This window comes from Vigna umbellata, chromosome 6 (assembly GCF_029865625.1).
Source record: "Vigna umbellata cultivar VRB3 chromosome 6, Vumbellata_1.0, whole genome shotgun sequence".
Classification (NCBI taxonomy): domain Eukaryota; kingdom Viridiplantae; phylum Streptophyta; class Magnoliopsida; order Fabales; family Fabaceae; genus Vigna; species Vigna umbellata.
The window spans coordinates 28,122,898-28,147,173 of record NC_142170.1 but is presented as its reverse complement, the minus strand read 5'-3'; the positions used below and the strand labels follow the sequence as shown (position 1 = coordinate 28,147,173).

At 34.8% G+C, this 24,276-nt stretch overlaps 1 protein-coding gene across 1 annotated transcript; it reads right to left on the bottom strand.

The window, feature by feature from the left end:
- Positions 1-14,029: 14,029 nt before the first annotated feature.
- Positions 14,030-16,278, bottom strand: LOC124835483 (xyloglucan endotransglucosylase protein 6-like). Its single transcript, XM_088092941.1, has 4 exons — positions 16,059-16,278; positions 15,779-15,879; positions 15,044-15,237; positions 14,030-14,647 (listed from the first exon to the last, which is right to left on the bottom strand). Exons 1-4 carry the CDS (start codon positions 16,210-16,212, stop codon positions 14,224-14,226), a joined length of 873 nt encoding a protein of 290 aa, XP_087949067.1. The 5' UTR covers positions 16,213-16,278; the 3' UTR covers positions 14,030-14,223.
- Between the last annotated feature and the right edge of the window lie 7,998 nt (positions 16,279-24,276).

Genomic DNA, 24,276 nt, shown 5'->3' with positions numbered 1-24,276 from the left:
ATCATTGCAAGACAAGACGGACGTACATAGACAGGAGACAACACAATGGAAATGCAAGGGTAAGCTTATAATATTTAATTTATACATTTAACACATACATTTAACACTTCAATTCATACATACAACATGTAACTTTATCATATAATTTAACATAGAAATATGTATATAAGACAGACCGTCCGGACTGTATGAACCATGTAGTTACAAGCGTCCTTGCACCCGAGTGGTGTAGTAGCCGTAATCAGCTGCCACTCGAGGTTAATCCTTTGCCCATACTAAGCGATGAACGAAGAACCTCCTGCCATTCCCACACATGACTACCCCCTTCTACGTGAAGATGAGTATCACGGAATATCAGGATGGACCGCGAGTCCTAACTTATCCATGTTCATACTTTACCAAATTTAATCTTTAACATAGCTGAGACGTTCCTCCTTGGAACGCTCGTTCAAATTCCAAAATCATAAAATCATTCAATATAGGGTTCGCACTGTAATTTATCATAATTCATAATCAATCTCATATTTAACTTTAAGAGTACAAAAGAACGAACGTTCAGTCCTGTGAAGAAATAGGACGAACGTCCAAATACAATACTGGATGGACGGACGTGACTCTCTGTTTGACCAGTTAAATGAACTGACTATATGGAAGGTATAATGATACTTAGAAAATTTCATAATATAGATCTTGGACCAGATTCAATGTATCAATGATGGTCAATAACACTTAGAATTTTCTTTGTAAAATTTTGTATATACGGAACTGATGCCAGTATTTGAACGAACGTAAGAGAATGAATATAGTAATATTTGGACGAACGCTATTTACGTTCGTTAAGGAATTAAGAATAAGGACGAGCGTTCGGTTTAAGACCGAACACTTCATTAAAGCGAACGCTAAATAGTTGACCGAGGGTAAATCGTGACGAACGTTCGATACAAGACCGAGCGCTCTTTAGGACGAACGCTTCGGTATGAGACCGAGCGCTATTTAGAACGAACGTTCGGTATGAGACCGAGCGCTATTTAGAACGAACGTTCGGTATAAGACCGAGCGCTATTTAGGACGAACGCTTCGGTATAATACCGAACGCTATTTAGGACGAACGCTTCGGTATAAGACCGAGCGCTATTTAGGACGAACGTTCGACATAAGGCCGAACGATATCAAGGACGAACGTTCGACATAAGGCCGAACGATATCAAGGACGAACGCTTCGGTTAAAGACCGAGCGTTCCGTATTTATAAACTTTCAAATATTTACATACAGCTGAGCTGAACCGAACGCTCAGACAATCAAATGGGGACGCTCGTTCTCGAGCAGAATTCTTTCCAAATGAAAGAATTCCATTCTAAGTTACTTTAAGGGAAACCGAACGGTCTATGACCGTACGATGACGAGCGTCAATTATCAAAGGGGATGATTTAAGTTTCAGATTTCTCAAACTTAACAAATTTCCATATTTCAACATTTTAACCTATACTTTATACTTTATAACTTTCAAGTTCCAAATTAATTCACATTCAAACTTTATTGAATTCATCACCTTAATAACTCATATATATCAAAAATCATCCATTTTTCATACGTATTAAACCAACATGCAGATAAATCAAAGTCAGAAATCATATTCCATAACAGTGGTCGTTCATACAGCTCAAACATCATCATTTTCATACATGCAATTCAGAACGCACAACATGCAAGTATAAATTAAACATATAAGCTTCCCTTACCTGGATAGCAGTGTACGTCCTAAGGGTATGACTTTAACTTGTTCAACTACAGCTCTTCTATACTCAACGGTCCCTTAAACTTCTTCAACTAAATCTAACCAAAGAAACGTGGAAAATATCAACTCCTACCCTTGCAGGCAACTAAATCTGGGTTCGCAGGAATATCCAGAAACGAACACCTAGGTTGGGAGACTTACCGTTTCCAGAATCGGGATTGGTTCGGTCCAAAAGGAAGCTTACAGCTGGGCGAACGTTCCTACGGTGCTGTAAATTGATCGGAGAAGAAGGTAAGGAGTTATCGTAGAGAGAAGGTGGTCTGGTTCTAGAGAGAAGTTGGAGAAGATGAAGGGTTGAGTTCTGAGTTTGGGTAGGTGAGATGCATACAGAGAAGAGTGGAGTGTTTTTCTGAAAAACCCAGTTTTTGCTCCTTAGTCGAGAACGAACGTCCATTCCTCGTCAGCCACGTGCATTCCACTAACGCTTTCCATACTCCTCTCGTCGTGACACCTGGTGCGTTAGTGAACTGTCGAGCTCTCCAAATGACACGCAGTCTAAATAGCGCTCGGCACTCCAGGCTCCATGCAGCGCGACACCTGGCGTCCGCTGTTGAAATGTTTCTTCCTGCAGCTGCCACGTACGTTGTTGAGGTGTCCCGTTCTCCAGTTACCACGCGTATTCCAGCGTGCGTCATTTTTCAGGGTCTCACATTCCCTCCAACTACAAAAATTTTCGTCCTCGAAAATCCAGGTATACTAAAGGGTGAAAGGGGTACTTTGTCACTTTTTGCAAATCTTCAACTTCTCTCGTAATGTCGTCATTCTTCTCGTTCCAGACCACTCTCACCCATCTGATGGATTTTCTCTTGAAACACTTGGTTGGGATATCCTCAATACATACTGGTTGGATCTATACCAATCGGTATCCCTAAATGCGAACGTCTTCTAGCTCTTAGAACATTAGACGAGTCTTCAATATACTTCAAGAGTGGTGATGCGTGGAAACTTAAATGATGATTAGCTAATTGAGAAGGCAATGATATCTTCATAAGCTACCGTCCCAATGCGTCTACAATCCAAGAACCTTCGGTAGCAGCTTCCTGGGACAAGCGACTTCGTTCCACACTTATGTCTTTAGCAATTCTTCAGTGTTGACTGGTTTCAACTATAACGAACGGTTATGTTTTGGTAAGGACTAAATGTTTATGGGAAGATAATAAATTACAGGGGAACCCTGAAATAAGGAACCAGTAGATGACTTTGAAATAAAGAGACATTAAATTTGAAAGGTTAACGGATTGGTAACATAATACCGAACGAGAGAAATTATCATTAGGAGGAGTCACAAGTTTTCCAAGAGGAAAAGAATTAATATTGAAGTATTTTACTATTGGATTAGAGTGTGAGACGGATAAACAGAAGCAACAGAGGAGAGAAAACATGAAAGATTAATCTGAATATCCCGGAATAAATTGATTATCGAAAACTAAGACAAGTATATATATATATATATAGCAAATTCAAGTAAAGGGCATAAGTGACGAACGTTAAAGAACGAACGAAACCGAGCAGTCAAAGGACCCGAACGTCCGTTCATAGCTGAACGCTAAAAATGTTTGGCCACAAATGGTCAAACGAAAACCGAACGATTAATCACCAGAAACAAAATGAATAAAATTTAAAAGTTTTATTCTAACTGACAGTTTCTGTTTGAAGAATTGAGTATAGGTAATTTCCATAGTGATTGAAAAAGAGTATCAAATGTATCAGGTTTAGGCAGAGAACTAATTTTCTTGATCATTTGGGAAAACGAGACTCCATTTGACCCCTAATTTATTTAAAGCAGACGTTCGTACAAATATGCGAACGTCAGAATCGATCTACTCGTCGAGCCCTTTATCCAGAACGATCACTGAATAAGTCTTCAACCGGATGCCCAACTTATTCTTCCATGATTTCACGGAAACTAGAATGAATTGAAAATTTCTATCAGAATTTTCTACCAGTTTGTATTTTAAGAAATCAATCTACTTCCCTACTGTGGAGTTAAACCCATCATTATCGTTAAGCCCTCAAGCTGATGATCATAAAGCAAAAATTTCTTGATCAGTCTACCCTCAGTAACGCTAATAGTACCTCTACCTTATGACCGATCGATAAAGGTAATTGTCTTAAGTTCTAGGTAACCCTATCCTGTTGTCGTGTGATATAGAAAGTTCTACCTTTACATTTTGACATGTTACACTATAACACATAACTCTAGCTACTTCCTGCTCATAAACCCATCTATTAATTTGATCGTGATGACCTTGCAAAGATCCATCTCCCAATTCACTATAAAGGACAAAAATCTTTTAGCTGGATTTTCAACACACCGTCCATTCGTAACTTAAAATCTGCTCATTACTTACTTTCGATTGGTTCTACCGAGCGCTTCACTTCCTATTTCCAATTAAGGCCCCTAATAACGTTCGTATCATCCCTTAAAAGGTTAAGTGCCTGAATCTCTCAACTAACCCAACTCTCGATTTGTCACTGCTTACACACGCCCTAGTATTTGTACTTTGCTCATCCAGTAATCCACACTTTGAACTATTCTACTCACAATTCTTCTTATCCTTAACACTCCTAGCAATGCTCTCAAATGTTTCATTCTTATTCATCCTTCTTATACGCTAGTAAAAAGTGCGTACTACATAACGAAAAGTTCAACTCACTTAACTAATTCTTGGTTCCCATCCACTCGGTAAAGGCTATTTTGTTTTAAAAAAAAAAAAAAAATTACTGATGTTAATCTAACACCTAGCATAAGTGTGAAAGAGACTCAATTCTTACTCTGAGTATGTATCATTGGCATCGCTCCAGGAAGACTCACCAGTCCAAGTATTTATTAGTACCGTTCGGTTACTTTTTGCTACCGAACAGTCTAATCTTAAAAGAAACCGAACGTCAACACCCCGTTCTCGGGAAGTAGTCTCCTAGGTTAGTCAATTCTAGAAATTTACACCCTCACTAATATCCTAATAAGCGTCTATCTCACTGTCGGATATTAAAACTAATCCAATTGTTGGTGTATACACTATCAGACCAAACTGCTTCCTTATCACAATAATTAAAACAGCGTACAGCAAGGCATTTCATACCGCAAGAAAGTGCAAGTGATAAGCGTACCTGAGCTTGTTGTTTCAGCGTACGTTAAGACATAGACTCATCCCACTTATGCTCGACTACCTCTTCCTGGTTGACCTCTTCCAACATTTGGTGACCCCAACCCTGCTCGTCCTCCCATGCTGCACTCGTTCTTGACATGTCCACTTCCTCCACATTGAAGGCAATATTTTGATTCCACCAGTTGAGGACACGATGATCTGAAGTGTGGTCCCCCACACTTAAAACATTTTATGTTCCTTTGCTGTTCTGACCGACCGATATTCATCAAGGATTGTGACTGAGGCTCACCAAAAGTAGATGGTAATACTGGATGAGGGTAAGGCGTCCTCCTTGGGTTAGTGTTATTCCTAGTAATTTCTATGATCTTCATCCACTGTCTTTGAGTAGCTTCAGAGTGTGCCCTCGCAGCCTCCAAACTCTGCAAGGCGACCGTGTTTTGCTGTATCAAAGTAGCGTTCTGCTGTTGAAGCGCCTCTATTACGGATTCCAGTAGTCTGATGTGGCCAGACGCATCACTCTCGGCAGGCTGAGGATGTGATCTTGGTGTCATTTGTTCCCTCTGATAAGCAAAGAAAATAATCATTAGTTAACTTTGGACGTTTTGATACACTCATCAAATGAATGTTGAGTACACAGCACAAACATAGTATGCTCATAACCTACAGTGTTCCTTAAGGAACAAAACTGCTCTGATACCACTAATGTAACATCCCAAAATACAGTAATTACCATAATTGAGAATTAATTACAATCAATAATACAAACAGTGCAGTCTTTATATACATAATTGAGGTTCCAGAGCCGAACGGCTTCAGTACAAAAGAAACGCGCATGAACGCATACAAGGGAAAACTAGAACGAACGTTTTTAGATATAAATTAACGTACGTCAAAACAGAAGTAAAGATAACTAGGACGAACGGCTTTACAAAACACTTAGCCGAACGTTCAATCTACGCTAACAATTTCAGTCCTAATTTAACGAGCGCTCTAAGGCTCGGTCTTTACTTCCACTTCCACCAGATTTGCATCTTCCAAATTTTCTTCTTCCAGCATTTCTTCAAGTGATGCCCCACCATCTGCTCACATCCACACGGATGATCATTGCAAGACAAGACGGACGTACATAGACGGGAGACAACACAATGGAAATGCAAGGGTAAGCTTATAATATTTAATTTATACATTTAACACATACATTTAACACTTCAATTCATACATACAACATGTAACTTTATCATATAATTTAACATAGAAATATGTATATAAGACAGACCGTCCGGACTGTATGAACCATGTAGTTACAAGCGTCCTTGCACCCGAATGGTGTAGTAGCCGTAATCAGCTGCCACTCGAGGTTAATCCTTTGCCCATACTAAGCGATGAACGAAGAACCTCCTGCCATTCCCACACATGACTACCCCCTTCTACGTGAAGATGAGTATCACGGAATATCAGGATGGACCGCGAGTCCTAACTTATCCATGTTCATACTTTACCAAATTTAATCTTTAACATAGCTGAGACGTTCCTCCTTGGAATGCTCGTTCAAATTCCAAAATCATAAAATCATTCAATATAGGGTTCGCACTGTAATTTATCATAATTCATAATCAATCTCATATTTAACTTTAAGAGTACAAAAGAACGAACGTTCAGTCCTTTGAAGAAATAGGACGAACGTCCAAATACAATACTGGATGGACGGACGTGACTCTCTGTTTGACCAGTTAAATGAACTGACTATATGAAAGGTATAATGATACTTAGAAAATTTCATAATATAGATCTTGGACCAGATTCAATGTATCAATGATGGTCAATAACACTTAGAATTTTCTTTGTAAAATTTTGTATATACGGAACTGATGCCAGTATTTGAACGAACGTAAGAGAATGAATATAGTAATATTTGGACGAACGCTATTTACGTTCGTTAAGGAATTAAGAATAAGGACGAGCGTTCGGTTTAAGACCGAACACTTCATTAAAGCGAACGCTAAATAGTTGACCGAGGGTAAATCGTGACGAACGTTCGATACAAGACCGAGCGCTCTTTAGGACGAACGCTTCGGTAGGAGACCGAGCGCTATTTAGAACGAACGTTCGGTATGAGACCGAGCGCTATTTAGAACGAACGTTCGGTATAAGACCGAGCGCTATTTAGGACGAACGCTTCGGTATAATACCGAACGCTATTTAGGACGAACGCTTCGGTATAAGACCGAGCGCTATTTAGGACGAACGTTCGACATAAGGCCGAACGATATCAAGGACGAACGTTCGACATAAGGCCGAACGATATCAAGGACGAACGCTTCGGTTAAAGACCGAGCGTTCCGTATTTATGAAGTTTCAAATATTTACATACAGCTGAGCTGAACCGAACGCTCAGACAATCAAATGGGGACGCTCGTTCTCGAGCAGAATTCTTTCCAAATGAAAGAATTCCATTCTAAGTTACTTTAAGGGAAACCGAACGGTCTATGACCGTACGATGACGAGCGTCAATTATCAAAGGGGATGATTTAAGTTTCAGATTTCTCAAACTTAACAAATTTCCAGATTTCAACATTTTAACCTATACTTTATACTTTATAACTTTCAAGTTCCAAATTAATTCACATTCAAACTTTATGGAATTCATCACCTTAATAACTCATATATATCAAAAATCATCCATTTTTCATACTATTAAACCAACATGCAGATAAATCAAAGTCAGAAATCATATTCCATAACAGTGGTCGTTCATACAGCTCAAACATCATCATTTTCATACATGCAATTCAGAATGCACAACATGCAAGTATAAATTAAACATATAAGCTTCCCTTACCTGGATAGCAGTGTACGTCCTAAGGGTATGACTTTAACTTGTTCAACTACAGCTCTTCTATACTCAACGGTCCCTTAAACTTCTTCAACTAAATCTAACCAAAGAAACGTGGAAAATATCAACTCCTACCCTTGCATGCAACTAAGTCTGGGTTCGCAGGAATATCCAGAAACGAACACCTAGGTTGGGAGACTTACCGTTTCCAGAATCGGGATTGGTTCGGTCCAAAAGGAAGCTTACAGCTGGGCGAACGTTCCTACGGTGCTGTAAATTGATCGAAGAAGAAGGTAAGGAGTTATCGTAGAGAGAAGGTGGTCTGGTTCTAGAGAGAAGTTGGAGAAGATGAAGGGTTGAGTTCTGAGTTTGGGTGGGGAAGATGCATACAGAGAAGAGTGGAGTGTTTTTCTGAAAAACCCAGTTTTTGCTCCTTAGTCGAGAACGAACGTCCATTCCTCGTCAGCCACGTGCATTCCACTAACGCTTTCCATACTCCTCTCGTCGTGACACTTGGTGCGTTAGTGAACTGTCGAGCTCTCCAAATGACACGCAGTCTAAATAGCGCTCGGCACTCCAGTCTCCATGTAGCGCGACACCTGGCGTCCGCTGTTGAAATGTTTCTTCCTGCAGCTGCCACGTACGTTGTTGAGGTGTCCCGTTCTCCAGTTGCCACACGTATTCCAGCGTGCGTCATTTTTCAGGGTCTCACAACTCTCTTCCAAATCATCTCCCACAAATTTTCACATGTGAACAAAACATTAAAGAATAAACAAAAACAAATGCTTAGACAATTACAGATTCAATTTCTGAGTATAAGTTTTAAGAATATTGAATTTAAAAAGTTATTAATTTTAGCAATTCTCATACTTCATTTATGTAACAAACATTTAATCCTGTCAATATATATAGAAGTAATATTTCTATCAAAAGGTCCAAATATTGATAAGAAATCAAATATTAGTTTATAACACATTAAGGGTCCGTAAGAGGATATGTCATAACAGCTGAAGGACAGAAAGAGACTCGCAAAAAGTAATGAGGGTGTTTCCATTTTGTTGTCATTAATTAATAAGACAAAAATGTTGAGGATGTTTTATTAATTTAACTATTTTACAGGACCCAAAACCTAAATATAATAAATAGAACTTAACATATCAACTTTATTTTCTAAGATATAATTAATATAGAACAACCTGATATAAGCATATAGAATAAAAGATATCACATAATAGATTCAACAATAAAAACATAAAACGTATTTTATTTTTACATCAAAGTGTCATTTGTAGTTTAAACTTCATTCATTACTGTGCTCAAAATTTATTATAATCAGCACTTTAATTAAGACTCAAAGTAATTGGATATTATATATGTTAAAAAATATAGGAGTAAAGATTTTATTTCCAATAAGAAAAAAATATAATTAACTTAGAAAATATTGTGAGTTGTGGGCTCCTCCTTCTTTGAAAAGACATCCTAAAATATATAGATACTCCTTTGTGCTGAGGATTCTCATGCGGCACATCTTTGGTATTACTTTTCTTAAAGTATTTTTCTATTTTATGACAAATTAGTGAACAGAAATATGATATATCTAAAGAAAAAGTACAGAAAATATAAATATAATAAATGATAGAATAAATATAGTGCAAATGACAGTGTTAACATACGTCATTACTCTTTTATAACCTACAGACAAGGCAGACTTTTAATAAACCTACATAGACTAGGATTAACTTTAGGAGAGATTTTGAAAGTTTAGAGAAAGATTATAGCATTTCAATAAATGCAACATACATGATTTGAAATATCATAAATTATTTTCTCATCTGATATAAATTAATTATTTAGTTATATATATTCCCATACAGTTAATAGTATCATATAGTTTAAGAACTGAGACAAAATAAGTTTAAATACATCTCTCTTTTTCAACAATTTAAAATATCTTTTAAGAACAATTTTAAAATTTTATAAAAATTTAAAGTTTTAAAACAAACAATATTTAATATACAATCATTAATCTAACTGTATATTTTAACAAATTTGAAATGATAATATTAGTTTTGGTGGGTGGAAATGAAAATGAATATATATTACCGAAATATATAAATAGTATGCGAATTGGTATGAATGAAAATTTTCTGTTTACCCAAAAGATTAATAATTTCTTGAACACTTCACCAGAACCTGAAATTACTTTTATTTTTCAGGTGTTGATTGTGCAAAAACAATTGACTGCCAACACAATGAGTTCTTAAATTTTTACCCGAAAACTTTTCAATCATTTAACGAAATAGGACCCTCAATTGAATAATTTGAGTTGAAAAAACTGAACCTTTAACTTTTATGTCACAGTTCATTGAAGATGCCCATAAGTATCCCTTTCAATGGGAGGATGCCATCATAACCATTGGAGCCTCTATCCTCTTAAAGACAAACTTTAATTATCCACGCAAGCAAGGGCCCAACCTTATTAACAAGGTATTAATCCAATTAATTGTAATAATTGTTGGGCAACAACCCTAATTGCAACATAGGTTTCACATGTCTCTTGTCAAGTTGTGCTACGCTATATAGGTCATTTTTAAGACACCCCTACCAACTAAAGACTAATATTTGTCCCTAATAAAAGAAAGATTTGCTCATCCTAGTTATAATGCTGTATTGGTCAACAACAAAACAAAATGGCATTTTGTGCCAAATTTATAAAGTTCCACGTCAGAAATTGCCTTGAACATAATTATTGTTCATTTTTTTTCTCCAAACCAATATAATCAATCAATCATACCCCATCTTATCATTACATATTCCTCACAAAAGATGGTGTTGAAAATCATTGCCATATTGGTGAAACCCTTTTCTAAATTGCACTGTTTAATATTCCAATCCCCTTGCCTTTTCTATTTGTTTATACATCTAATCTTGCCACCCTTTGGTCGATGATTGAATCTGATTCTTTCAAGCTTTGTCTATCCATCGAAACAATACAACAACCTATTTAGGAATTTCAACTTGATTTACTCACATATGTGCACAAACACTCACTCCTTTCTTTGTAAATTGTATGTTAGGTTACTTTATGCCAATAACCTAATCAAGACTCTCTTCTCACCACAACTCTCGAATAAAGAATGGAAAAAATATGTATATATGTATTAATGATGAATGAGTGAATCAGAATACAAGAATCACCCCCAAGGAAGCCTAACCTTCCTCCTCTGGAAACTATCCAGTCTGAACAAATTCCCCGATACCCCTCTCCCCCTACTTAGTTTATTATTTATACCTTCTCTCTCTTCTAACAACTATAACATATTACTCTCCTTACACGTGTCTCACACGTGTCTAACTCATTCTCTTTTATTCCTAACATTACTCCACCCCTCAAAATCAACCTTGTCCTCAAGGTTGAAGTTAGGGAACTGTTATTTGCCGTAATGCTCCTCTTCCCTTCCCAGGTGATGCCCTCCAATTCAAGTCTGGAGGCTTGGGTGGTGGCAAATCCTCCTCCAATATCTTCCATTCTTCCTGGATTCTAGCAACTTCCAACATTCTGCTCCTCGAATCCTCCACCGATGTCTTCCATTCTTCCTGCTCAATCTGCATGCTCAACTGCCACCAATCTACTTTCATTTTTCCCAGGGATGCCAAACAGGTAGCTCCTAAATTCACATCCAAACCTCCCGACTCAAAGAGATAAAGTTTGTCTCTGATTTCTAATCTCTTCATCTCAACAATAAATTCATTTCCAGTGCTCAATATGTCCATTTTGCTAACAGACTCACGTAGTCCACTCATCATCGCCCCCCAAACAGTATCCCAATCAGTCACCACATATGTAACATGATCTGGAACTGAATCCTGCCCAAAAAAATTTCGGAGAACCTTAATTGCATGTTTGAGATGACCTGAAGAGCTCCAGCTTTGACCATCTATGGCTACTTTACCAACTTCTAATGCAATAAGGGCAGGAACCCCAACTGCGTTCCTAACATTACAAAACATAAAGTAGTGACCTCTAGTGTTTCTCCTCACATTTGTTGCTTCCAAGTAGTCCCCAGTATAATCCCAAACTTCACTAGGAAATTCCAGAACCACTGTATTTAGAGTTCCATAACTAAAACGCTTCCCCGAAAAACATTTCCATTGTGGCAAAGGTGGGTACCACTGTATAGTTCCAGCCTTCAAACTGCCCAGTAAAACAGTAACAAGAACAGTATCACCAAAGAAATCGTTGTTATTTACTGTAGAAACTTTGATTTTATAATTTTGACCAGGCTCCTTGATATCATTTGACACATTTGTTACAATGTGGTTCAAGGGAATTGTGATTCTTTCTCCCAGATACTCAACAACGAAACTGTGACCCCTTATAATCATACCATGATCTCCTCCAAAACTCCTATACACTTCATCGTGATTCCAATCGGAAAGAGAAACATTATTAAGTGAAGCAGCACAATCATGCTCCAAGTGAGTGAAGTGCCAATCCCTAACCCTCCTCTCCTGAGAGCTCAAAATATCCTCATCAAGCTTTCTTTCCACCGAACTGTCCCTTTCGGAATTAAATGGTCTATTTGCCGAATTGTTTTGTTTGGTTTCTTTGTCATTGCGAAGGCAATCACTGTTCATCATTGTCGACCCAAGATCGAACGGATCACCAATCAACGAATAAGTATCTGATCTTCGCTCAATAGCCCCCACAGCCTCAACACCATTTATAATGCCAGCTCCAAGATCGACGGAAACAGAAAATGAGTGATCTGGTTTTCCCGATGCTTGTGGCACCAAATTTCCCAACTCCTGGAAGTCCTTGTTGACGCTTCCCTCCTGTCGCTCCGCTGCCAGCTCCTCACAAACGGTGTCTCGATTCAGTTCGCCGAACCTCCGCGTCAGCGCTTCCGTGAATATCTTCCAATTTGGATGTCGGGTTTTCTTCCGCCAGAAACGAATCCAATAGTAGCTTGCGCCTCTCTCCATACAGGTATATACCAACTTCATCTTCTTCCTCTCCGTCAAGTTCTGTAGATCGAAAAATTTCTCTGCCTTCGCGATCCAGCCCATGGGGTCCACTCCTTCGAATGTTGGGAGTTTAATGCGCTTCATCCCGCTACTTTGCACGTCTCCTCTGTCCTCTTCCGCTTCGTCCTCCGACTTCTCTGGTGGTCGCCGTTTGCGTTCAGCGTTGACGGAATCGCGACTCCCTTCGGAGCTCCGACGCTGGTTCCTTCTTCTCCCACGGTCGCGATTAATGTTTCGTCTTCCACAGTCGCGATTCCCGTCTCGAGCCCTTCCTCTCATCTCCTCTCGAATCTCTTCCAACATGGCTTCCATGGACTCGAACTTCCCTTCCCACCTTTCCTCCAGTGCATTCATCTTGTTCTCCATCGCGCAACTCCTCCGATCTGGATCCGGCAGGTCGGACCAATTTGTTAGGTTACTTTATGCCAATAACCTAATCAAGACTCTCTTCTCACCACAACTCTCGAATAAAGAATGGAAAAAATATGTATATATGTATTATTGATGAATGAGTGAATCAGAATACAAGAATTCCCCCCAAGGAAGCCTAACCTTCCTCTTCTGGAAACTATCCAGTCTGAACAAATTCCCCGATACCCCTCTCCCCCTACTTAGTTTATTATTTATACCTTCTCTCTCTTCTAACAACTATAACATATTACTCTCCTTACACGTGTCTCACACGTGTCTAACTCATTCTCTTTTATTCCTAACATTGTACCTCTTCTCTTGTTCATGAAAAATGGTAGCACAAAGGTGATAACTTTTTTCTCATAGAAAAAATGGTTGCAAATAGGGCATTATTACCTCTCCCCATAAAGTAAAGTTCCCAAACCTCAAAACAAAAGTTCATCTTCATGTGTCTAAAAGTCACAATTTCCTACTTCTCCTCCGTCAAACACTAATTTTCCATCTTGGTCCCTCTTAAACCAATCAACCCGTGAGCTTGTGGTCCCATAGCCAAGTCAATTCATTGAAGTAAGCAATCCACTTCATCCATCAACAGATCAAATGTAGAAAGAATTGCCCAAAATGCATCCAATCAACATCTCCCTGTCTCACCACATGTAAAAATCATTATTCAAATCCACATCACCTACTTTTGGGACTACCCTAAAGATTTTTTATCCACCCACAAATTTTAGGGACCTGCCCCCCACTTGTTGATGGAGCTTAAAAGAAAAATTACACTACTTGCTGTTGGAAATTAGTTTAGGGGACTGTCTCGATATTTATCCATTAGAACACTGAAACAAGTTGAATTGAATTGTACAAGAAAAGAAACTGATAATTCACATTATGCTGTGGCAATATATTACAACCAGAAACATTAAGGGCATGTTCCACAACTTTTTACTCCACCCCATTTTGTCTTCTATCCCCCACAATCCTATTTTCATCATGACTCCACTTAATCATAGCAAAATAAAGCATATCTATCTTTCTATCTATTATCTCAGTTGTGACGGTGATGAACACACTCAGCTGGCGTGACTGGGAACCTAGCAGTGTCAGAGCAATAGTCATAGAAGATGTGTCTGGCTCTAACCCACTTCAGCTGATGGCTCTGGTGCACGTTGAGTTCAGCCAAATTTGGCTCATCCCACCAATACTTCTTACCCTCACTGCTGCTACAGCGTTTAGAGTTATCCATTGCAGCCACTGCCACAGGGCATTCACAAGCATTGATCTCAAAGTTCTTGAAGGTGACAAAGAAGGGTGCGTGGCTCCAATCCGTCTTCACACGACCACCCTGGGTGGCCCAATTGTCAGCATTCCATATAGAACTGTACACACCCATGGGCTGATCTTTCGGATAAGGAATACCCTTGTGCTCCATGTTTGTGTGTACTCTTATCGGCGTTTCATCCACCAAAAACCTGATCATGTAAAAAACATTTTAACCAAACAACTTAACACTTTCAGATCACCAAATCAACATGGTAAAGTTTGGTTCGGTCTATATTAATATGTACCACCTGCAAATACTGAAGCGCATGGGAACATATGTACAACATATGTACGTACATATTCTTGTATAGACCCATGAATTGTCCTAGATTCCCTTACCTTTTTTCATGGATTTCTTTTCGTGTAACCCGATTGGGTACACAGTGAAAACAAGTCTGTGATGGCTCAACCACCGAAAGGGGAAAAAGCACGCTATCTTACAGCTTTTTCCCTTTCCATAGTCATTGTTTTAGATATAACAGTGAAGTTACATTAGGTTTTAAATCTAATGCAATGTGCAGTAATTAAGAGGAATGGGTACTTACACAACTTGTCGTTGATTCCAGAAGATAGTGTATGAATGGAAATCCTTGGTAGGGTCGAACCAAAGGTTAAGCCTTTGTTCTCTGTTGCCCACTCCGTTCACATACACGTTTGTTTGGACTGAGTATGGTTCCCCTGTGGTGTTGCCCAGAAACTCAAAATCAAACTCATTGTGGTTTGGCCCCTCCGAGGACATCTACGTCAAATCAATTATCACTGTGTCAGACTCATTCAGATTCCTCAATAATTGAAACCAAAAAAAAAGTGAAAAGTCAATTCAAACGCAGAATAATATAACTGTTGGGTTGATCGTGATGAAAGTAAAGTTCCCCAGCAGAATTTAACCGTGCATTGGTTCGTAGATCGCAAAGACGGAGACAACAGTAATGAATGCGAATATTAATTGGATGTAAAGTAAATCACGAGGGTAAAGGGTAGTAGGTAGCTGCCACTAATGGGTGTGTTAAATGGATTCCATGGATTCCAAGTCCATTTTTTTTTTTGCAGAAAAACGTTGCTTACATTGATTTTAATTGAATGCATTAAATGAGGTCCCAGAGGTAGACCATCTCCATACTAATGATGAAGAGTTAAAGCCACATAGTCAAGTGAGGCCAAAGTAGTATCACTCTTGATGATGATTAATTGATATTTGTTATAACAAGTTAATTAATACTAACAATAAACAAAAAAACCGAGGAATAACTTGGTGACTAAGAATAATTTTGTTCACTTACATAGAAAGCAGTGACAGTCCCCGCAGAATCACCTTCCACAAGCTTAAGCTGGATGGTCACTTTCCCAAACATATACTTGCTTTTGGATCCAAAACCAGCCCCTGAAAATGTCCCACTCAATATTAACGACACAAAACAAACCATTTTTCTCAAGCGTAGTGTCTATATTAGATTGTTCATTAGTGGGATGAACTAGTCAAAGATCATGACTAAGAGGCTAACAAAGACAATCTCTTTGGATGCTCAAAGAAACAGAAAAAATAAAAACCTGTGGCTTTACCAGAATAATTGTCAAGTTTGAGTTTGAGGAGATTTCCTTCATGAACGAAGTGATCAAAAGCCCAACTTGGTTGGAAAAGTTGATCGAAGTTGGAGGTGGAAGCCACCCCCACAACCAACATAAGACCCACAAACAATCCTAAGGAGTGAGACATCCTTAAAGCGGAACAGAAGAGTATGGGGAGAGCAGAGGGAAGGTTCTTTGAGCAGTGAGTGAGAAGAGAGTGAGAAGTAAGAAGTGTTTTATAGCCAAAGTGTGTTTGAAAGTGGCTTGCGAGATAAGCTGGTGTTGCATTCCCAATGTACACATCATGGAGGACTGTGCCACATCAGCTTGCCAGGGTGGATTTCAAATACCAAGAGAAAAAGACATAAAAGATGATGTGGTGCGTGGCAAATGGTGCCGTTACTGTTGCAAATAACAGCTGGCAAAAGCTGTACACTCTTCAAGCTCCACTGGGCACGCACTACACAGTCGCAACAACACTGTCTTTAATCATATTCAAAAACAGCACCACCATGTAACCAACATTTTACTTTAATAATAGCATTGTTTAGTAGAGACAGAAATTTAAGGATGTGTGAAAGATTTGAAATAAGGAAAGAAGTAGGGGAAGATGTGAAATGGGAGAGTGTATTAATTTATCATAAATGGCCTAGAGAGTAGAGAGCGTGGTACAGAATGGGTGGATATGGAAAAAATGGTGCAGAGCAATAAAATGATGTGGTGGTGTTTGATGGATAAAGAAGGTGATGGTGGCGATCCAGCTGTAATTGGTGGTACGGGTTTGAAAATCTCTGCCATGCACCATCACAAGCTTCTCTCCTTCGCAATTCATGGCTGCATCGCAAGCATAGGTAGTACACAACACTCGCTTGTTACAACCAGACACGCGTGTCTTACAATCTTGGGGCATCCTTGTCCCATCTTTCGAGTTGATAAAACTGTCATGTTGGATATTTGAATGCATATCTGCTTCTACACATTTATCTCTATTATTATCTATTTATAAGATAAGATCAAAAACAAAATAAATAATTAAAAAAAGATATTTTTATTAAAATAGATGAATTTGTATAGCTATTAAAATTGTAAATAAATGAAGAGATTTTTACAAAAAATAGAAAACATAAAAACGTGGTGGTTTAAGTTTTTATACGTAACGGTGGTGGTTTTCACCATGTTGCCGTTGCTGACGGCGTTTTTCCAGCTGGAGTGTACACAAAGACGCACTTACTCAAAGGCCCCGCTTCGTAACGTCTCTTTAATGTATAAGTTGGAGTAATTCGTAATATAAAATGATTATATTGTCATAAACTCGTTTAACGATAATAATATTCGTTCATCAATTCTCTCCAAATGCACGTGCAAGAGGATTACCTATGCACTTAATACTAAATTATTAGTGGGAATTAGGTTCAGATAATTATTATTTTTTAATTTAAACGTTATTATATATAGACTATGGTTTATTTTTTCAGCTTTTTTTGTATATCTGTAATCCAAACACGTGACAAGAATGAGACCAAACGGATAGAGTCTGTTCGGTGGTCCAATTAAATTCTATGGTCCACTCTAATATAATTATATTTTAGGTAAAATGTATTCTTTGTTTTCGAAAATTGTTTGAATTTAACTTCAGATTTTTTTTTTAAAAAAAAAAATCATACAATTTTTCTATTTTACTAGATAACTAAATTAATTGTATTTTTCACTCATTAGTAAAATTTAAATACATTAATGTGGGATTATGAATATAAATTAATGTATATAAAATTATATACAAGAGTATAGAAAAGAATTAATACAACGTTGGTAAAGCAATGTTTGGGGATGACGAAGTGCGATCCGCACAGACTGGAGATTGCAGAAAAGCCACACTTACTCTGACTTTGATAATAAAAAACAGTGTCCCTCTTACCCCAACCCATCATCATTGTTTTCAAAAATCTAAAAATAGAACCTCACATTTTTGGTTTAAATTTTGACCTCATCTTCCCTTTCGGATTCTTCTATATTGGCAAATATGGTTCCATGTGCCTTCCACATTCTATCTGAAAAATATTTTTAAAATGCAGGTATTTATGAAAAAAGATTTAAATAAATAGTAAGAAGGGATACGTAGATTGAGAAGTATCTGGTTTTGGTGGGACAGTGGTACACAATAATTGTACGGTGGTAGTAGAGGCAATTTTTTATGATGAGTTGCGCAGATCCAGAAGCTATAGGCTTCACTTTAATATTAGTATGAGTGGAGAAAGTGTGTGTGAGAAGAAGAGAGGTTAAAATATAAATTATTACTGTGACGCAGAGGCAATGAATGCGAAAATTTGGAAATTTGTGTGAGCTTGAATTTTACTTGTGGGAATAGGCTTCCCTTTTTCAGCATTCACTGCTGTACTGTAGTCTGTACTGTCTTCGCTCCGTCACGCCAGCACTGCATGATTGCAGTTTCTTTCTTCTGCAGAAGATTATCAGACCTTCACCTCCATCAAAATCTTTTCACTCATTAATCCTTACCCAAATTCCGTATCCAACAATTTAGTGTATACAAGTTATCGTAAACTTTATCTTATTATTCTATAAGTATGATTTGTGAAATTGAATTAAGTTAATTGTATGTTATAATTTTATAAGTTGATTTTACGAAATTAAATTAAATTTATAATTAATTTTTTAATTTAATATTAAAGTTATTATTATAATTTATTTTAACCATTTGTTAAATATATTATTTTATTTATTATTATATTATTATTGAATCATTTATTAATTTTAATTTATTATATAAAATGTATATATAAATTATATATACTTCAACGTTAGAAAATATATTAAAAGTTAAAATATATAAATAAATATAAATTTACCTTGCAAATTAATTTTAAAATCTATTTCTTAATCCATTTTAAAAAAACAAACTGTGAAATTACTTACTTCACCTGTTTTTAGAATGGCATAATTTTTCTTTTACACTCATAATTTTAGCCGTACTTTTACTGCTTAAACGTGTAAAATATGTCTAAATTCTTAAAATTTTTTATGGAAAAATAGTAAGATTCTTTTTATCTGAGTTGCTTACTGATTTAATTTTTATATTATAATTTTTAATTTTTTCAGTTTCTATATTTTTTTATTTCATTAACTTTTACTTTTTAAAAACTTTAATTGATTTTATATTTTTGTAAAATAAATTTAATGTGATTTTTTTGTTAAATTAACATATCTCATCTTGTAGTTTTAAATATTAAAATTTAAAATTTTCACATGTCAAAATTTGTGTTTTTTTAAATATATATAAAAGATTCGGTATTTTCAAAACAACGAAAGGAATTGAGAATTATTAAGAAGTTATTATAATAATTACTAAGTTGTTGGGTCGTCTCTACTTAAGACTTGTTCCACAGTCACTTCATTACCCTCTGCTCACATCCATCAAATGATCAACTTCATTACCCTCTGCTCACATCCATTAAATGATCATAATCAAGGCAATCACATACAAGAACACACCAACAAGACATATAAAAAAAAAAGTAAGCTAGTGATACAAAATAGATCAAAACAGGTCATATTATACTATAACATTTCACACATGAATCATGTTTCATATAAAAGCAATCCAATCATTTTAAACATGTCAAGACCTAGATTGGACTATCCGGATCTAGTATGAATACTGAGCTATGGCGGGTTGTGCACTTGTAGGTCTCTACTACTTTGCAATGTTATTGTCAATGGGTTTCACCCTACCACATTCACAAGGTTACTTTGTACCGTGTCTTGGGCCATATTGGACGCACCTAGACTAAGACATCCTACTACTCTCACCACATGTATAAATCCTCTTTACTTAAAAATGAATGATCATTAGAGTGTTGAAATAACTCCCAAGATTAATCTCCCTGCATTCATACTAACAACACTTTGATACAACCATTAAGAATCCTCATTAGAACTCTTATACGCCTCATTCCATTCACATATATATTTCAAACCTTACCATAGATAAATATAACAAAACATTATAACTTTTAAAAACCATACATATAATAAAAAATAATTCAAAATCACCCAAGAACATAGACTCACTCGACCAACTAACAATCTTTGCTTGTTTAGCAAGAGGCAAAACAACAACCCTCCCAAGCTAAAAGCCCAAAATATTTGCCCAACGAGTTCCTCCACTCGCCTAGTGAGAGGCAAAACAACAAGTTCCTCAAGTAGAGCTAGCTGGCTTGCCCAACCTCTGTAACTCATTGCTATAACTTCCATAAACTCGCTCAACTAGCTCATTTTGCTTGCGTAGCCATACTATATTGTGCAGCACTAAAACTGCAAAATTAACACTCCTAAACCATCCATTATCATTTTTACCAACTTCTAACACTTCTACATTGAATTATAAACTATTTAGACCTAAAAGAAAGTGAATAACCTATCTTAAACTAATAATAAATTGTTTATAACAAGGTATCAACTGAAAAAAACCTAAATTCTCAACTTAGAGATCAAAATTGCATTTTACCTGTTCTAGCTCATTTTTAGGTAACTTAGGGACTCTAACAAATCAAAAATGACTTACCAATACCCTTTAAACTAACCAATTTGACCCAGAATCTATAATTCAAAATCTCACTACTCTAAACCCCAAAAATGTCCCTAAAAATCAACCAAAACACCTTTAAAGTACTACTAAATCATCTTAGATCGTATTTTTCTTAACTCTAAGCCTAAAAAAATTCCAAATGATTATAACATAAATCCAAACCTAAAATTTCCCATTTGATCATTATCTCAACCTTTCACCTATCAAAACTCCTATTTTAGGCTAAAAACTAACTTCTAACTCAATCAAAATCCTTAATTCTCAATATTACATCAACTTCGCACCAAACATACTCCAAAACAACAACATTCACAAGATCATTGAGTCAATTCACTACAACTCATTACAACATGCATCAATTTATCAAACATACTCATCATACACAATTATCACTAAAGCAATAATCTCAAATCATAATCAAATCAGTATTACCAACTAACAACTATCATTCACACTTCTTAATTTAAAACTAAAGGAAATATTAATTTCCCTTACCTCACAAAGAACTGCTACAACTCTAAGAACGTCCAATCGTTGCTTCAAATACAAGAAACTCTAGAAATGCTTACAAATCACCAAATTGTTATCAAATTGAACTCTTATGACCTTAGATTGACAAGAAACTAAAAAAAACATAACATAAGACACATGCGACAAAGAATCAACATGCATAATTTCAATCTAAGAACGAAAGGAAAAATAGTCAAAATTTACTTGTTAATTACTAAGAAGTGATCAGATAGGAATGAAGATTACTTGACCGTGATCTCCTAGGCACTTCCTGGCCTTCAAACAGATGATCAAATAGTTAGATATCTTAGAGAGAAGTAAGAGAAAACTATGAGCAAAAAATTTAGAGAGATAATTTGTGTTTTAAGTAATGAGATGTTTTTAAGAAATTATAGTTATATTAGCGAATTATTTTAACTTTAAAACACTGTGTCTCATTGTTTTAAAATATCTGTAAACTCTTATACTCTATTTTCTATATCACTAATTTAATAAAACAATAATATAGAGTTTATTGGAAAATAGAAAATCAATTAAATCAAAAATAAAAATAAAGATAAAAAAATAAAAAAAATGCAAAAGACTAAATTATTAATTAAGACTAATATTATTAAAATAAGTTATATTTACATTAGAAGATTTCTTTTTAGACTTTTTATAATCTAAAATTCAAATTCAAAATTTTATTTAAATAAACGTAATAATCTAAATTTCAAATTCAAAATCTTACTTAAACAAACGAAATACAATTTGGGTTAATGAATGATATAAATCTAATTATTTGTTTAAAAGTATCTTTCATCAATTCATTGTACTAAAATTTAATTTATTTGTGATTATTATTATTGTTGGTGGTGCTCATATATGACTCCTGTTGTTTTCTCTTATTTATTTATAATAAAAGTAGTGCATATTTTATATTTTTTCTTTACATTTATAAGAATCGATTTTATTTAATTTAATTTATAAAAAAAACTTTCCTTAAATTTTTATATTTCTATTTAAAAACTAATTAACATTATCATTAATACTCTTCTCTCTTTTAATATTTGTAAAAGTCACTAATATTCTTTAGGGTTATTTTGGTTTAAAATTGATTAATGTTAAGAATATTATGGATTAGATTATATATATATATATATATATATATATATATATATATATATATATATATATATATATATATATATATATATATATATATATATAAAGGTACTACTTTTAAATGACAAAGGTAGGTAACTTTTGAATTTTGTATACTTCAAGAAATTTGTGAAATTCATTGAATGGCGTTAATCTTCCTTTTAATGAACATATTTCATTATAACAATAAGAAAAAAGAAGAAGGAAAATGAACATATTTTCAAGGATGATGAAATAAAATAAGAGCAAAGTTGACCAAGGAAAATAATATTGTAATAAAAGCTTAAAATAACATTTCACTACTAAAGCTTAGAAAAATAAAGTCCTAGCTTATTTTAAATTGTTTAAGTAAAAGAGACTTCAAATTTGGATGGATTCACTAAGGATCCTATCAACATTATTGATTAGTGGCACTATCAATCTAACACAACATTCTAAATTATCACGGGCGTTCAAAAAACGAATCTAAATGTGGCTTTAAGTCAAAGAAAAAGTCAGAGGAAAATGTAAAATTGTTTTCATGCAGCATAGTAATATCAAAGGAAGAAACAATGGTCATCTAAGATCTAAAGGATTATCCAATAATAAGAAAGTGGAAATTGATCTTTAATAAGGAAATTTAAATTTATTTATAATCAATAAAATGTAACTTTATTTAGAATATTAAAAGTGGAAATCAAGAAAATTCGACAATATAATAGATAAGGAAAGATTTATCTTCAATTTAACTTTTTTTATAATGATGTGATATTTTTAAATTTTTTATAATATTATATAATATTATAATAGATCTAATTTTTTTATTAAAATTAAATATTAACATTTCATATTAAGAAGTAAGATTTAGGATAATTTAACTTCACAAAATTAATTTAATAAGTTAATATTTAGTTTTTTTAATATATTATAATTTAATTTTATATTTTAGCATATTAATTAAGTAATTAATCTTTTATAAACTAATAAATATTATATTGTTTTATAAATATTTCGAAATAGTTGATTTCAAAATATTTATCACTTCAGGAAAAGAATATTTAAATTAAAATGTGAACTAGATACTAAATACTTAACTACATTTGAACTATTTGGTAAAATGGTTTTGTTAAAGGACTTATTTTATCGTATTACTTGTATAATTAATATTCTTATATTATTTTTTAAGACAAATATGAAATGGAAAGAGTATGGGAAATTTTGTGGATTAAATTTGGTTCCAAATGAACCAAATATCTACCTTGTCAAGCACATCATATAGAAACAAATACTAAGGCCAAATCAATCTCTATCATCAGTCACGGACACATAAAACTGGTAATTCATAAGAAAATGGTAAATTAAGATTTTTGGCAGTTGTTACTTGCTCCCTTGTCTTTTTTCTTCAATGTTCAACCACAAAGAAATCTTAGTACTCTTCACGCACTAAAATGTATGATAAAACTCGATGTTCAGTAACAAAAAAATAATTTAATATATATGCATTTACTCTTGAATATTTATATTATTTAATTTCTTTTTTCAGTTATACAATGATCCTATTAATTTAATTTAATTTTACTTCTAGCTACACACTAGTCCTATTTATTTAATTTAGTTTACCTTGAGTTACTTATTGATCTTGTTTATTTATTTTATTCAATTTTATCTCCAATTATGGTTATGCTTAATTAGATCTCTTAATTTATTTTCAGTTTTACACTGATTCTATTTATTTATTTCATTAAGCTTACCTCTAATTATGCAGTTGTTTATTTATTTTATTTTATCTCTAGTTATGCACTTATTCTATTTAATTATTACTTTTTAATTTATTTCCAATGACGCAGTGATCATGTTTATTTATTTCATTCTATTTATCTCTAGTAATGTACTAGTTTTATTTGTTAATTTATATTATTGTTACTATATTTTATAAAATTCTAATGCATATATAGTTATTTATTTAAAGTTATTGTT

What these genes read in the sequence shown, in the direction of transcription:
- LOC124835483 (XM_088092941.1), bottom strand. Translation starts at nt 16,212, where the DNA reads ATGTCTCACTCCTTAGGATTGTTTGTGGGTCTTATGTTGGTTGTGGGG. An exon ending in CAAACTTGACAATTATTCTG is followed by an intron (nt 15,880 to 16,058) that starts GTAAAGCCACAG and finishes GGACATTTTCAG; the next exon opens with GGGCTGGTTTTGGATCCAAA. An exon ending in TGGAATCAACGACAAGTTGT is followed by an intron (nt 14,648 to 15,043) that starts GTAAGTACCCAT and finishes TTACATGATCAG; the next exon opens with GTTTTTGGTGGATGAAACGC.